The 17,069-nt window shown below is 31.2% G+C and overlaps 1 protein-coding gene across 3 annotated transcripts in view; it reads right to left on the reverse strand.

Moving 5' to 3' along the window:
• Nucleotides 1–16,989, reverse strand: part of LOC143045609 (protein FAM13A-like) — an 80,051-nt gene extending 63,062 nt beyond the window's left edge. The window contains exons 1-3 of one of the 3 annotated variants that reach the window (XM_076218222.1): nucleotides 16,862–16,989; nucleotides 2,899–2,999; nucleotides 2,006–2,091 (exon numbers count right to left, since the gene is read on the reverse strand). In XM_076218222.1, coding sequence (XP_076074337.1) covers nucleotides 2,006–2,053 — 48 coding nt within the window. In that variant the 5' untranslated portion in view covers nucleotides 2,054–2,091; nucleotides 2,899–2,999; nucleotides 16,862–16,989. Of the gene's footprint in view, nucleotides 1–585; nucleotides 622–1,366; nucleotides 1,402–2,005; nucleotides 2,092–2,898; nucleotides 3,000–16,861 lie in introns of those variants that run through there. The other 2 variants (XM_076218225.1, XM_076218223.1) reach the window with 2 other exon arrangements.
• Nucleotides 16,990–17,069: the final 80 nt, after the last annotated feature.

The raw sequence follows: 17,069 nt of genomic DNA on the forward strand, positions 1-17,069 counted from the left end.
AAGGACATTTACCCCTTAAGGGGTCAATTGACAATTTTGGTCATATTAACCTATTTGTAGATCTTACTTTGCTGATCATTTTTGCTGTTTACAGTTTATCTTCATCTATAATAATATTCAAGATAATGACCAAAAACTGCAAAATTTCCTTAAAATTACCAATTAAGTGGCAGCAATCCAACAATGGTTTGTTTGATTCATCTGAAAATTTCTGGGCTGATAGATCTTGACCTAATGAACATTTTTACCCCGTGTCAGATTTGCTCTAAATGCTTCCGTTTTTGAGATATAAGCCAAAAACTGCATTTGACCCCTATGTTCTATTTTAAGTAACGGCGGCCATGTTTTTTGACGGATCAAAAATCGAAGCACACACTTTGTGCAGGATAATCTAAGGAACAATCATTTTAAGTTTCATTCAAATCCATTCAGTAGTTTCAGAGGAGAAGATGTTTGAAAAATTGTTAACGACGACGACGACAGACGCCAAGTGATGAGAAAAGCTCACATGGCCTTTTAGGCCAGGTGAGCTAAAAATCAGATTCTACAGGAATATACATGTACATGTGGATTATCAGTACTTACAGAACTAGGAGTATCTGTCATGGTATTAACATTATTGTACATACATGTACATGTTGATTATCAGTACTTACAGAACTAGGAGTATCTGTCATGGTATTAACATTATTGTACATACATGTACATGTTGATTATCATTACTTACAGAACTAGGAGTATCTGTCATGGTATTAACATTATTGTAAATACATGTACATGTTGATTATCAGTACTTACAGAACTAGGAGTATCTGTCATGGTATTAACATTATTGTACATACATGTACATGTTGATTATCAGTACTTACAGAACTAGGAATATCTGTCATGATATTAACATTATTGTACATATATGTACATGTTGATTATCAGTACTTACAGAAATAGGAATATTTGTCATGGTATTAACATTATTGTACATACATGTACATGTTGATTATCAGTACTTACAGAACTAGGAGTATCTGTCATGGTATTAACATTATTGTACATACATGTACATGTTGATTATCAGTACTTACAGAACTAGGAGTATCTGTCATGGTGTTAACATTATTGTACATACATATACATGTTGATTATCAGTACTTACAGAAATAGGAGTATCTGTCATGGTATTAACATTATTGTACATATGTGTACATGTTGATTATCAGTACTTACAGAAATAGGAATATCTGTCATGGTATTAACATTATTGTACATATATGTACATGTTGATTATCAGTACTTACAGAACTAGGAGTATCTGTCATGGTATTAACATTATTGTACATATATGTACATGTTGATTATCAGTACTTACAGAACTATGAGTATCTGTCATGGTATTAACATTATTGTACATACATGTACATGTTGATTATCAGTACTTACAGAACTAGGAGTATCTGTCATGGTATTAACATTATTGTACATATGTGTACATGTTGATTATCAGTACTTACAGAAATAGGAATATCTGTCATGGTATTAACATTATTGTACATACATGTACATGTTGATTATCAGTACTTACAGAACTAGGAGTATCTGTCATGGTATTAACATTATTGTACATATGTGTACATGTTGATTATCAGTACTTACAGAACTAGGAGTATCTGTCATGGTATTAACATTGTTGTACATACATGTACATGTTGATTATCAGTACTTACAGAACTAGGAGTATCTGTCATGGTATTAACATTATTGTACATACATGTACATGTGGATTATCAGTACTTACAGAACTAGGAGTATCTGTCATGGTATTAACATTATTGTATATACATGTACATGTTGATTATCAGTACTTACAGAACTAAGAGCATCTGTCATGGTATTAACATTATTGTACATACATGTACATGTTGATTCTCAGTACTTACAGAACTAGGAGTATCTGTCATGGTGTTAACATTATTGTACATACATGTACAAGTTGATTATCAGTACTTACAGAACTATGAGTATCTGTCATGGTATTAACATTATTGTACAGTTTCATTTCCTATACTACCAGTAACATTTGTATTGTCTGTTAACCTGTGGAATAAAATATTAAAATGTTTTTTTATAGCATTACTAGTACTAGTTCTACAACTCTTCTGATTAATAGATGAATGAATGGATTGTTGGTAGTTAAACATCAAAAGGCAAATTAAATGCATATTGAAGAATAAGAACATGTTGATGTGATTCTATAGACCAACAATCTGAGCCAGATTTTAAATGTGCTAGTCCAATAGTTCTGCAGGAAGACATGTCCACCTTCCTGGAAAATCTATACTGACTCACGGCCCACTGGTCTTTGCTCTTACTCCTTAATACCTGATTAATAGAATTAAGAGGTCAAGTTTCTAACACATGTGAATAGTCATTACTGAAGGTGTTGTAGCCATCCACCAGTGTACCGCCTAAAATTTTGAATTTCTTAAATCACAAATAGATTCATGAACAGTGATTGCATTTAACATTTAGAGAAAAAAAAAGAGTTGTGCTTCTACATAAAACTCCCGATAATGATTTAATTATTTGTAAAAGGATTTCAAGTTTGATTTCGTGATTTAACAATCAAATCTACAAAATTATCACATGATTACAGAGAGCTTCTTCTATGTTTGAGGAATTACTTTTGCTTTCTTAAATATTGTTTTTTTTTATTTTTATTCAACAACAAATTGCACTTTCTGCTGTTAACAATATCCCTCACTAGTCCAGCATACCAGTGAAGAGTCCCTGTTTGTTAAATATTGTTACCATTAAGTATATATATAAAAGCCTTAAGATTCTAACCAAAAATAAATAAGTTAAATCAATCTGATTTTACACTACAATGTTTTAAAAACATACCTGACTAAATATCTATGGCTGTTTCAAGTATCTACCCGACAGAATTCTTAGTCTCAACATTCAGAATACTTGGTGTATAATAGTTCCAACAATATCTTCACCTGTAAAAAATAAAATTTCATTTTAATCCATCTGAATTTTGTAAAATGTACATAATAAACATTCTCTGCAAATTAAGTGAGGCAGATTTCAATAACAACGCCACCCTGATATAATATAAGAAGTTGACTTACCACTGCTGTTTCAGGATTGTATATATTGAACATGATGCAATCAATTTTTAGTGACTTTTTACAAAACTTAACCACACCTAACCTAACCTATCACAAAGATCACTCATTAAAACAATTTGTTTACGCCATACCAGCATACAATTTATAACCAGGAAATTATGATAGATTATGCATTCATCTGTCAACATAAAAATGCAAAATAAATATTATTCTTACATCATTCAACTAGTTCAGCTCTGACCGATTTAAGAAAAAAATATCAGACTTGTTTATGTAATTTGAAAATATGTAACCTTTTCAACCATGGAAACAATGTTTATAACTATTGTTAAATATCAAACGATAACACACATTTCAAATAGAAAGTAATGCCTAAAATAGAAAAGAAATCAACATAAGTCTAACTGCAAGTAGATAAATAAAGCAGATAACAATTCCAACAGCATATGTATTGACATGACATATATAAAACACAAGATTGTTCACATAACAATAATGCATTTTTGCTGTTCTAGGATAAGACTTTTCATATAGAATATATGTCGGTAATCACAAATAATGTCAGGTTGAGATTTTCTGTAATGCAAATACGTAATTTTTCGTACAAGAACTATAATGGTCTAAGTACTGATATCAACACTATTAACCCACAATCCTATGCAGCTAATTACAAATAGGAGCAGTACAAATATCAAAATAAGGAAATGTGGTATGACTGCCAAGCAGACAACTATCTAACCAGGACCAAATTAAATAGCTATATAGGAAACAGGACAGTCTTCAACATTGAGCAAAATTCATATACAAAACTATGAAAGATCCTTAATAATTATATGTGAAACATTTCAAGAGAACCTGAATAGCCTGGTTTCAGTTAATAAAGTCAAATAAAATTATAAGACTATAACACTGTAGTGAAATTCCCTCATTCCCCATCTGTATATATAAATGACAAATAAAATTATGTAATGTGTATAGAATAAAGGTGTACATCAGGGGAAAAGATAAGATTAAAGTGTGTATTTCAAGCTTTTGACTTTGATTGATAAACAATAAGCCAACCATTGAGTCATTGTAAATGAGATACAATATTAAAACAAAATGGTCAAAGTCCCATTTACCTGGTAAAAATGGTTGAATCAAAATGATGGTATAATATGGCCTACTACAAATGATGGCAAACAATACTACCACATATGAGAGCTTTCTGAAAACAGTTCAAGAAGAGTTGCATCAACAAGGTGTCATTGTGGTACATGTATGATAGTCTCAACAAGTTATAAAGTCCCATTACTCCCGTAAAAATGATCAAATCAAAATGAATGTACAATATGGTCAAAAACAGACTACGGCAAACACAACTACCAAATAAGAGAGCCTTCTGTTAAACAATCCAAGAAGATCAAGAGAAGTTGCCTTCACAGTCAAGGTGTCATTTCATTACAATAGTCCATAGTTCAGAAAATGGTCAAAGTTCCATAACTCTAGTAAGCTTTCTGTCCAATGTTCTCTGAGTACATGTGTTTTATTATTCATTATTTAAATTTTAAAAAGATTAGTTAAGCAATTCATAAAGTTATAGTACAGAAACATAATACGGCATTTTCCCAAAACTCCTGAACTGCATAAAAATATGTCTGAGAAATGAAGGCTTCAGAGCAAATGCAATGCAAATTCCGATATAATTAATATTTCCACAGCACATAACTCCTTTAAAATATCTAACAGGGATTGTCATTGATTTATGAAATGTGTCACAGGATTGCTCTATTGCTCATATAAACCTATGAGTATGATTAAATTTTATAAAAATCTTGACAAAAACTGTACACATGGTTGCAGTGACAAGACGGGACGAAAAAGAAGAACAGTCTAGCTACTGCCTGGTATTTCTTTGTCCACTAACATATTTTTACTGATCAATCACTTACAGGTATAACAATACATATAGGATGGAAAAGATTGTGTCAATAGACTGGACTACAACATAATCACTGCAAAAACTTTGCAATCATCTTAAATATCATTGCTAAAGCAAATGCTGTACAGCTACTCTGAAATAGCAACATTAGACATTTTGCCAAACAAGCAAAACAATCATTGACTCTTTTACAGAACAAAACTAATAAGTCAATTTGATTTTCATTGCACTCGTACATAATTAGTGTAACTATTGACCAGAAAAATCAAACTCATAGATCTGTCTCAAGTGCAAATGCACTTTATTATAGAATAATCTTGTAAATGTCAGGCAAAAGATCAGAAGATCAATCAATATACAGTTCAGACTACAGCTATTTTTAGTAAAATAGTTTAATAAAATACCTCAATAGGTGATGAAATACAAATGTGTCACAGTACAATGGTTTTATTAAAGGACCTTTTAAAATTTCTCATCTAATGTTGTTTTCTATTATGAAAGTTTTTACCTTACTATATTTCTTACACTAAGCTGTCTTTACTGAAAATATTTAAATATTAATATCCTTAAAAGTGCAAGCATATATATATAAAAGACATATATAAAAGACATATATAAAAGACATATAAAGAAAGCTTAATCAACTATAGCTCATTCAAATATGTTTCAATTAAGAAACTCTACGGATGTATAAAAAAATCCCCTTTACATGTATTTCGTAAAAACAATTTGAGGGATATTTGTAATTAAAATTATGCTTTATATGCCATTTGGTCTATTGTGGCAAGTTGTCTCATTGGCAATGAAACCAGTGTCATCTTCTTATTTTCATTTGGTAGTGACTGTGGCTCAAAACAAGAATTATATTATTTTTCAAAATCCTTAAGTATATTTATAAAGCTCAAAATGAAGACGAATTGGCTACATTTTCAAAAATCTGGTTACAGTTCTTCTTTTAAAGCATGCAAAACAAACAATTGATTAACTTGCTTGCTATATTTGTTTGGGTGTTTATAAACAACAGGTAGGTAGTCTATTTCAGTGTGTTTACTATTTACTGGAATATGATTGGACAATAAACATGAAATTCATTTCATGTCAATTCTTATTGTCCAATCAAATCCCAGTAAATATAAAAACAGACAGAAACTCCACCTACCTATTGTTTGAAAACAACCAAGCAAACAGAGCAAGCAAGTTGATCAATGTTTTGTTTTGCATGCTTTTATAGAAGAACTGTAATGTGTATGCATTGTAAAATATTTCCCAAATATATGTCATTCAAAGTGATGATTGCTGTACCCATATTTTGACAATGTTACCTATTATGTCTGTTTTGTTCATGCATGTTGTAAATGTAATGGAATTTGATGCGACTGTCATACAAGTGAGAGGTTTAGGGCTATAAAACTAGGTTCAATCCACCATTATCTACATTTGAAAATGTCTGTTCCAAGTCAGGAATATGACAGTTTTTGTCCATTCATTTGACATGTTTTATCATTTGATTTTGACATTTGATTAGGGACTTTGATTTTGAATTTTCCTCTGAGTTCAGTATTTTTGTGATTTTACTTTTTCATATAATTTAACTTTAAATCTTTGTAAATTTTGATCACAAAAGAAAGAAAAGTGAGCCTACCTTATTTTGGAAGTTTGGTGTTTTATCCTATAAGAAAAATCTAAGGAAAAAATCATCTTATGAAGTGAATAAAAAAAACTAATTAATATGCAAAGTATTTTTAGATTAAGATTGATAACACTCCATACCAGTCAATGTGTTCTAGTTTTATGACATGTGGTCTACATGTCATGGTGTAGAAAGACAAAAGGGGGGAGTTTGTGTTAGTTGGACAACCACATTTTCTGCTTGTACCAAGTCAAACTATCTAGACTATGTGTTGTTCCATATTTAGTGTTTGTAATACTTTGGAATAGTTTGTAGGTGGCTGAAATGGTGTGTTGTGCTGTTTAGCATATTGGGTGGTTTGAATTGTCCTTTTTATGTATAACACACTCTATAAGGACTTTTGTCATAAATATATATCCAGCTTTACATACTGTATATTCTAGGCAACATAAAACCAATTACACTTTGTAATAGAATTGTAAGTGTCCTATCCTACTTTTTGTAATTACCATCGTTGTCAACAAACAACTGATTTGATATTGCCTACTTAAGCAGTCTTCTGAGACAAGGATGTCTCTAAACATTCAGGAATCGAAGGTTATTAACTCTTATTTCCTCATCAGAATAAGGTTATATTTTATGCATTGTCTACACTCAACTTCCTTTATAAATCCATAATAATACCAATGAAGTATTATTTTAGGTATAATAAATGTTTTCAATTTGTTTATTTTAAGATCTTGATTAAAACCATGTAACACTTCTGCATGATGAAATATGATTGAAGGTTACAAGCATTTTCACTTTAAGAATGCAAACTGTTTACATGGCACTCGACATGATACATTGTACAGGGCTTGTTATAAAATTTGACATTCTTAACTTTAAATCTTCGATTTTTAAAATATATTTTTATACATGTAAGATCATTTTCTACTCTTTTTTATGATTTAAAGGTTAACCAAACAAGTCAACATTTACAACTGTGAACATGGATGTCTCTAAACTCATTACAATTACTCAATTAGTATCAATTTGTTTTAACATGTAACTTACTTTGACAGTAACACAGCGAGGGATGATGAACTGCCATGATACTTGCTTTTAAAAATTAGTAATTTTATTTCCATTATAACTGATATTACAGGCTAAGAACCTGAAACTCATAGTTTGAGAGACAAATATTTCTTCAACTCAATTATAATCGTTAAACATATTTCAAACCAATTGTGCTTGGGCCATGGAGTAATGGACCCCCATTTTTTTAAGTGTTTAAGATTCTTAAGAATCAATGACTAAGTGTTCTTACTCTTATTCATACAATCTTACAATAGTTTTAAGTATAACATTACTTTATATGTGCTGTCCATCTATTCTTACTTTCAACATGTACATTTTTGTTATATTAAATACATCTTCTCACCTCATATTTTATGAACAATATTTTTATCAAATCATGCAAATTTATGATAGTTATCGACTAGAGTCACTTTTTTGTAACTGTTGGTGGTTTGTATTTTAAAATATAACAAAATTTTCAGACACTTCAAATGTCAGTAGCTTAAATTTATATTAAGTCCATTTCTTCCTTCATTTTTTGTTTAACAATTGGGAACCCCTCAGACTTTGGCTCATTTCAGAGACCAGAGTGTCATATACATGTTATAATTCATTTGTAAACAAGTAACACAGAAAAAATATCTACAAGTCTGTCACTTTCTATGACCACAGAAATGAATGTTAATAGATATAAAACTAAAAATATTCAATTTTGATCATTATAGGCCTTCCATGATAGGGAGAGGTCTATTTCTATTTAAAATCAATCTAATGACTGGCTGTAACAGGCCAATGGTGGTTCAATTTCATATGTAACAATTAAAAAGAAATCTACTAAATGAATTCTATAAAAAAGATATTTAAATTTGCTAACTTAACACGTAAATATGTTTGTATGTAATAATTAATCTATATAACACTATCAAAAACTGATGTTGGAATCTTTCCCAAATTAATCTTAACCGATTTCTATAATATATGTTATAATCATCATGTCAGAAATGTATATCGACTTTATTTACATATGGCATTTAGATATACAAATATAATTAGTTACCTTGCACTTATATATATAATCAATGAATTAACATAAAACCTTAAAATTCAATTGCCTATTGGTGAAAACTTAAACAATTACTGTAAGATGTGCTTAAAAACTGTGGAAAAAAAGCTAATACATCAATCTATATTAAAATTGTAACTTAAGATACATGTCCACTGATTTTCTACACTATTGCTCAACACTAAAAATTTGTAAGGGGTCCACGGAACCCAGTGTCTCGCCTACGTTTGCTGTTAATCGCAGACTCAACAAAAATAAGGAAAAACATCAATAAAAATTTCCCTCTCGATACTGTCTTTTGATTGAAAGAAGCTTCCAAGTTTGGTAAAAAATCCAGGATAGTTTATGAATCTAATAAATGTTTTATAAACTTTAACTGCAGACTGTATGTAATGTTAACTGGAAGAAAAACTAAGTCCATTTATAAGTAAAATACGGAAAAAGTGAATTTCTTTTTTACAAAATTAACTTCTGAATAATATCTTATGATCAGAAACAAGCTTTTGTCTAAGTTTGGTAGAAATCCAGGATAGTTTAAGAACATTATAAAAATTTTAAAAACTTAAACCACAGAGTGAATGTCTTGTTTCTGGCAAAAAAACTAAGTCCATTTATAAGTAAAATTAGGAAAAGTGGAAATTTATTTGTACAAAATTTTCTTCTTGGTACTATCTTCTGATCATAAACAAGCTTGTGTCCAAGTTTGGTACAAATCAAGGATAGTTTATGAAAGTTATTAAAATTTTAAAAACTTTAACCACAGAGTGAATGTAATGTTTCCTCGCAGAAAAACTAAGTCCATTTATATAAGTAAAATACGAAAAAAATGGAATTTTATATTTACAAAATTAACTTCTGGATACTTTCTTATGATCATAAACAAGCTTCTGTCCAAGTTTGGTAGAAATTCAGTATAGTTTAAGAAAGTTATTAAAATTTCAAAAACTTTAACCACAGAGTGAATATTTGTGGACGCCGCCGCCGCCGACGACGGAATGTAGGATCGCTTAGCCTCGCTTTTTCGACTAAAGTCGAAGGCTCGACAAAAATAGGTCATGATGATCCAACTGTTTAATACATTTTTCTACCTGGGGGGACGCATTCCCTATTTCCGTTCTCAAGTTTATGTTAACTGTTCTGGGAGCCTTTAAATGTTTCTTATTTTACTAATTCATGTAATTGAAATACCTTTAGATTTCCAAGGTTTAATTTGTCAAAATTCTTATGTTACATGTATATTATGTCACAGATTGTTCAATGATGTCATTTATACAGATTGACCTTATGGTAATATGTATATTCTATAATATAGACCTATATGTACCTATATATAAATATGAAAGCTGCTTAGAAATGGAATGAAGGACAAGGTCAATGGATTTACTTTATACAGATGATACAGGTGTTATAGTACTGTGAGTGGTGACATAATTGTTACATGATGATGAGGGTGATTAACTTGAGTGTATAAAATGAAAGATCCGAGTATGTGAGTGCCTTTGATGAGAAAGTGGGTCAGACAACAGTTCATCTTAAAAGTGTCTTACTTGGCAATTGCAATTATCACAATTGCCACCTTATTCAAAGCCTATAAAACCTGATTAGGATTTGACTATCATTGGTCCATATCACCATCTACCTGTGTAGAAAGGTACAAGCAACTCCATTATGTCTACGTATCTGTTACCATAAGTAACTATCTAATGATGGGGTACAACAACATGTACATGATGATGTCAAAATTTATCTCCAAATTCGATGTTGATCTATATCAATTCAAATTATGGCCAGCATATATAAAGAGGTAAACAGAGCTTGTGTGAGGCCCATGCATCTTGCACATGAAATAAGTGTAGAAAAGACTCCAAAATAAATCAGAATGATGAGGCAGTTATAGAAATGATCATACTTTATACATATCCTTTACAAATGGATACTGTTTTCTAAACCAAAAGATAAAATAGTTGACAAAATTCATCAGAACAGAAATACAACCTTTAGTTTCTGAAAAATGGACTAACAACTAGATTGTATGTAACATTACATGTACATGTGCATGGGCTAGTCTATGTATATGTACATGTACATGTACCAGACAAATTCATGGAGGGTATAAAACCCTATGCTAAATTTCAAATAGTCCAATAAAATAAACTGTTATCACAGAGATATGTCTCGCATTTTTGTAATTTTGATATGCAAATGTTGTAATTAAAAAAGCAATACTCATGATACTTAAACATGTTACATAAGTTAGGCAAAAATTCAAAGTCAATGAACCATGACTGAGGTACATGGCTAAACAATCTCCATGTAAATGAGATGTGCCAATGGTAAAACAACTGCATACCAAATATCATTGACTTATTATAAGTCGTTTCCTTTAGACAAACCAAAACACAAACATTAACTTGTAAACTATGTAAAAGTTTCAAAGTCAATGAACCATGAAGAGGGGTGGGACTATATAATCTCCATGGAAATGATACTTGCAAATTGCCAATAAATTTGAATATCAAACATCATTGACTTAACACAGTCACTAGCAGTTCATCTTAAATTGATCTTGTTACAAACTTATGGATGTACTTACGTGAGGTTAGGTGAAAATTAAAAAATTAAGAAATTAAAATTGATACTTTAAGCTGGTAGAGCATCAATTAAGTATAAAGATAAGCTAAAAATATTGATTAGTCATGGACCTCCTTTTCGAGATATTTGAGATTTAAAATATGGCGGGAAAAGGCTGACTTGGACTTTTACCTTATATTTGCATTGGTATTATTTGTGTCTCAAAACAGAAGAAAGAAAATCAAGAATCTTCTAAAATTTTGGTAAATGACCTTTCATGAGCTATTAAGTCTTGTATGAAAAAATAAATGGGTGTTATGGGGCAAAACATTTTACATTGTATTGTATGGAAAAATACCAAGGAGTCCGAACATTTTACACAAATTCCAAAACCTCACCTAAGTACATCCTTATATGTATGTAAACTAAGCAAAAGTTTCAAAGCCAATAGACAATTACTAAGGGGACGGGTCCAAATAATCAGTGTAACCATTAAAACAAGGAAGAAAACAAAATAACACTAATTCTATCTTGTACATATTTTTCTAGTGAACACAATAAAACAGATGTTTAATAATACATATATATATGTAGTAAAGAATGGTTATTTGAGGGCAATAACTTCTTCAACCAGGTGGTCGAACCCTGAACAGTTGGGGCAAATTTGGTCACAATATTCAAGCTTGATACTGTCTGAATTTGGATTGTGATCAAATTTTTGACATAATATAGGTTTTTGTCACAAATTAATGATGTCAAAGATCTAATAAATCTATTGCACAATACTGTGTGATTGAAGATTTCTTCTTGAAACTTTTCAAAATTTGAAATTAGAAAAATTTTGAAAACAAGAGGCTCTCAAGAGCCTGAATCGCTCACCTGAATTTTTTTGGTTTAATCTCTCATCAATGATTATTTTGGCTTTTCAATTTATTTAAATGTTCTTTGAATCGTCCTATTTTCTTCAAAAGCAAAAAAAATCATTTTCTCCTATGTTCTATTTTAGCCATAGGAGCTATGTTTCTTGACATACAAGGAAATGAAATATAAAATTTATACTAGATACTCTGAAACTCTGAAACTCATTTAGCCTAAGTTTGGCTGAAATTGATACAGCAGTTTCATAAGAGAAGATTTTTTAAAGTAAGTCAACATGATGAACAAATTGTGAAAAAAGTCTTTAAAGGGCAATAACTCCTAAAGAGGTCAATTGACAATTTTGGTCATATTAACTTATTTGTAGATCTTACTTTGCTGATCTTTTTTGCTGTTTACAGTTTATCTTTATCTATAATAATATTCAAGATAATGACCAAAAACTGCAAAATTTCCTTAAAATTACCAATTAAGTGGCAGCAACCCAACAATTGGATGTTTGATTCATCTGAAAATTTCAGGGCTGATAGATATTGACCTAATGAACATTTTTACTCCATGTCAGATTTGCTCTTAATGCTTTCGTTTTTGAGATATAAGCCAAAAACTGCATTTGACCCCTATGTTCTATTTTAAGTAACGGCGGCCATGTTTTTTGACGGATCAAAAATCAAAGCACACACTTTGTGCAGGATAATCTAAGGAACAACCATGCTAAGTTTTAACCAAATCCATTCAGTAGTTTCAGAGGAGAAGATTTTTTAAAGTTAGCAAATATGATGAACAAATTGTGAAAAATTGTCATTAAAGGACAATTACCCCTTAAGGGGTCAATTGACAATTTTGGTCATATTAACTTATTTGTAGATCTTACTTTGCTGATCTTTTTTGCTGTTTACAGTTTATCTTTATCTATAATAATATTCAAGATAATGACCAAAAACTGCAAAATTTCCTTAAAATTACCAATTAAGTGGCAGCAACCCAACAATGGTTTGTTTGATTCATCTGAAAATTTCAGGGCTGATAGATCTTGACCTAATGAACATTTTTACCCCATGTCAGATTTGCTCTAAATGCTTTTGTTTTTGAGATATAAGCCAAAAACTGCATTTGACCCCTATGTTCTATTTTAAGTAACGGCGGCCATATTTTTTGACGGATCAAAAATCGAAGCGCACATTTTGTGCAGGATATACTAAGGAACAATCATGTTAAGTTTCATTCAAATCCATTCAGTAGTTTCAGAGGAGAAGATGTTTGAAAAATTGTTAACGACGACAGACGACGAAGACGGACGCCAAGTGATGAGAAAAGCTCACATGGCCTTTTAGGCCAGGTGAGCTAAAAAAGGGAATCCCTTAAAAAAATGGTAAACAAAAAATCCCCCCCAACTTATTGAACCCCCCCCCCCCTTGGAGCAATAACCATTAAACTCAATCCCATGCCTTCCTTTGTAGTATTGAACCTTGTAGTACAATGTCAGAGAGATCCATACACTTAAACAAAAGTTATTGTCATGATTGTTTGAAAACTAGAAACATGCTACTTTTGACCCCTAATTCCTACATATTTTGGGCAATTAACCCAAAACTGAATCCCAGCCTCCCCTTTGTTATATATGGTAAATTGAGGTACAATTTCAGAGAGATCCATACAATTACACACAAGTTATTGTCTGGAAACTAGAAGAATACTTGTTTTGGCCCTTAATTCCTTAACTTTGGCCCCATAACCCCTAAAATGAATACAAACCTTCTACTTGTGGTTGTAAACATTGCGGTTTAGTTTCAGAGCAATTGAAATACTTGTACACAAGTTATTATCCTGAAACTAGAAAAATGCTTGTTTTAGGCCCCTTTTTGGCCCCTAATTGCTAAACGGTTGTGACCATCATCAACAAAAAAGGATCCCAACCTTCCTCTTGTGGTATTAAACCTTCTGAAAAAATTTCATAAAGATCTATTCCCTTAAACTCAAGTTATTATCCAATGTGTCTTCTGACGACGCAGACGACGACATCATACCATTATACGATCCCAAATTTTTTTGGGGGTAGTATAAAAATTTAATAACATTTTCGACAAGGTTGCTGTATTTTCGCCAGTTGAACTAAAAAGGAAGGTTAAGTTTTCATCTAGAAACTAACTTAATTTTTGCTTTTTAAGATGACTTGATCTCTGAAACATTGACCATAAAAACTGATAGGCTTGCCCTTTTCCATCTATACAAGTTTCATTAAAATCAGACAAGGGAAACAATTTTTTATGTTTTTCGTGTTTACAAAATGAACGTACAAATCAGTAATCTTGCACTTTGAACGAACACCCAAAATCCATTTGCCTCATCATCTTTCTTCCATCCGTATATATTTGTAACTTTCATTCCTATCAAGCCAGCAATTGCAAGGGATTCCCAAGTTTTCATCCAATGACTCCAATAAGGAGTTGCATACTCGCCAACTTTCACGATTTAGGTGTGTACTACACAATTTTTACCCTTTGTCACCATTGCACGATCATGATCGTTGAAAAAACTCCAACACACAATTTAGTGAAAATCTACACAAAAAAATGATTGTTCTCGATTTTGAACTGTTCCCAAGGTAAAACAATTGTGATCAGCAAATTAAATTTTCTTTGTTTCTCAATCAATAAGCCACTAAAAAACGTTTTCTCTCTAGATTATTCTAACATGCTGATTTTGACTTTGTGTTGTATTCCTCTGTTAGTCAGAATTGTAAACTCATGAACGTGGCAGGTGAATTTTCAGCTGCAAGGAGGTTCTTACACAGCTTAAGAATAAAAGCATAGCTGATTAACAAAATGCAACAATGCAATTCTACCATAAAGATAATAAATAGTAGTTTATTTACTATGTTATTGAAATTACACTTGCTGTAACATTTGTCATTTTTGTTAAATTACCAAATCATTTAAAGTACAATTTATCACAAGAACTAAACTAACAGGTATGGAACAAACCCATCTCCCCACATACAAATGAGGGGTATCCCAGCTAGCTGTCCCTAAGTTAAGACAAATGGTCATTTTACTGTTGTAAAAATAAAAAAATAAAATTTTAGATTTTCTCAACTTCAAACTGAGAAAATTCATTATATTTGGAACAACTTTTTTAAATGATGGGTCCTATTATTTTTTATAATAAAGAAGATAAACGTCCAGGATCATTACAAAATTCTTGGACATGTATTGTCAGACCATATACCAGATAGATTAATAGTTCTTTGGGAAAACTTTCTTAAAAAATATAAATATGTGCACATTTGTTCTTAAAAGTGGTTTATAATGTCCTTACATTGAGGGGTTACCCTCATTTTGGGGTGTTGTTTCCAACCTGAAAAAGGTCCTTCTTTGTGCATAATTTTAAATTGCAAAAGTCAACAATCATTTAATATTCTTACACAAGAAAATAAATCCTGGTCTTCTAGCTACATGTTCATCTTTTCTACTGATATAATAACTAGAATCATGCAAATAAACTTGAGAAAAAGGCTTGTAAACTCATCTCACAAATATGACACTTTACATTGAGGGGTAACCCTCATTTGAGGTGTTGTTCCCAACCTGAAAAAAGTTCTTTTTTGTGCATAACTTTAAATTGCAAAAGTCAACAATCATTTAATATGCTAACACAAGAAAATAAATCCTGGTCTTCTAGCTACATGTTCATCTTTTCTATTGACATAATAACTAGAACCCTGCAAATAAACTTGAGAAAAAGGCTTGTAAACTCATATTACAAATATGACACTTTTTCAAGACTGCAAAACAGCACACGCAAAATACGCCACAAAGAATTGCAACCTTTGAAATTGTTGTCTGGCACTAAAACCCCAACAGGCACTTTCAAAAGTTGGCTGGTATGTGTTGTCAGAATATTCAATCATGTCAAACTTATTTATAGATCTCTACTTGCTGATTATTAAGATTTTTGTATACCCAATTTATCTAATTCCAATGCCATTAGTCGGCAACAGAAGCGACAAAGCAGGGCATCTTTTTTGGATTGGCCAAATTTCCACTTTTTGATATAGGACGAGCTCTGACATCCCACGGCCCCAGCTTGTCTGGCAAAACAGCTGTTGGATGTCAGAGAAATCTAGGACTAGAGAGACAGAAGAGAGCTTTTAAAGTTCGTGATATTTTGACTCCCGTCAGAAGAATTACATGTACATGTATGTGGAGGGGATTCATAGTAAGCCTTCAAACACTAGCTACATGTTAGGCATCTCAGATTTAATTGTATATAACACCATGACGGCTTTTAAAAGATGTTGTACTGCCAGTTCTGGGCATGTGTAACTATTTAATATTCTTTGTTTACAAAATGAAAACACTATCAGATTTGCACACAAATCATTTCATGACATGCATGAACTACCAAGTGGAACTGCAACTTACTGCTTTGGAGAAGCTGTGAAAATGATGACTCAGACTTTTGCAAATTTGATTCTTAGAACAGAAAAAAACATGAAACACAGGAAAGAATCACTTCACACTTGTCAGTTTCTAATTATTAAACCAATTTAACGTCAACTGCATTATCTGATATATTGCGGTGCGCACATTATTTATCTTTCTACTTACCTTAATAAATATCAATGTAAATTCTATAGATTCTTTCTGTTGCAAGAAAAACGTTCGGTTTCTAATGTTTGCAAAAATTCACTGTCAAGGTCAGGTGCCAGGCCGTTCTGACCAATCAAAATTCTTTTAAGAAATGTCGGTCAAAATGATGTTCACTAATGAAACTAAAAGTTAATCTTTCAAATAAATATAAATATTCAATAAAGCC

The sequence above is a fragment of the Mytilus galloprovincialis genome, chromosome 9, assembly GCF_965363235.1.
Source record: "Mytilus galloprovincialis chromosome 9, xbMytGall1.hap1.1, whole genome shotgun sequence".
NCBI lineage: Eukaryota > Metazoa > Mollusca > Bivalvia > Mytilida > Mytilidae > Mytilus > Mytilus galloprovincialis.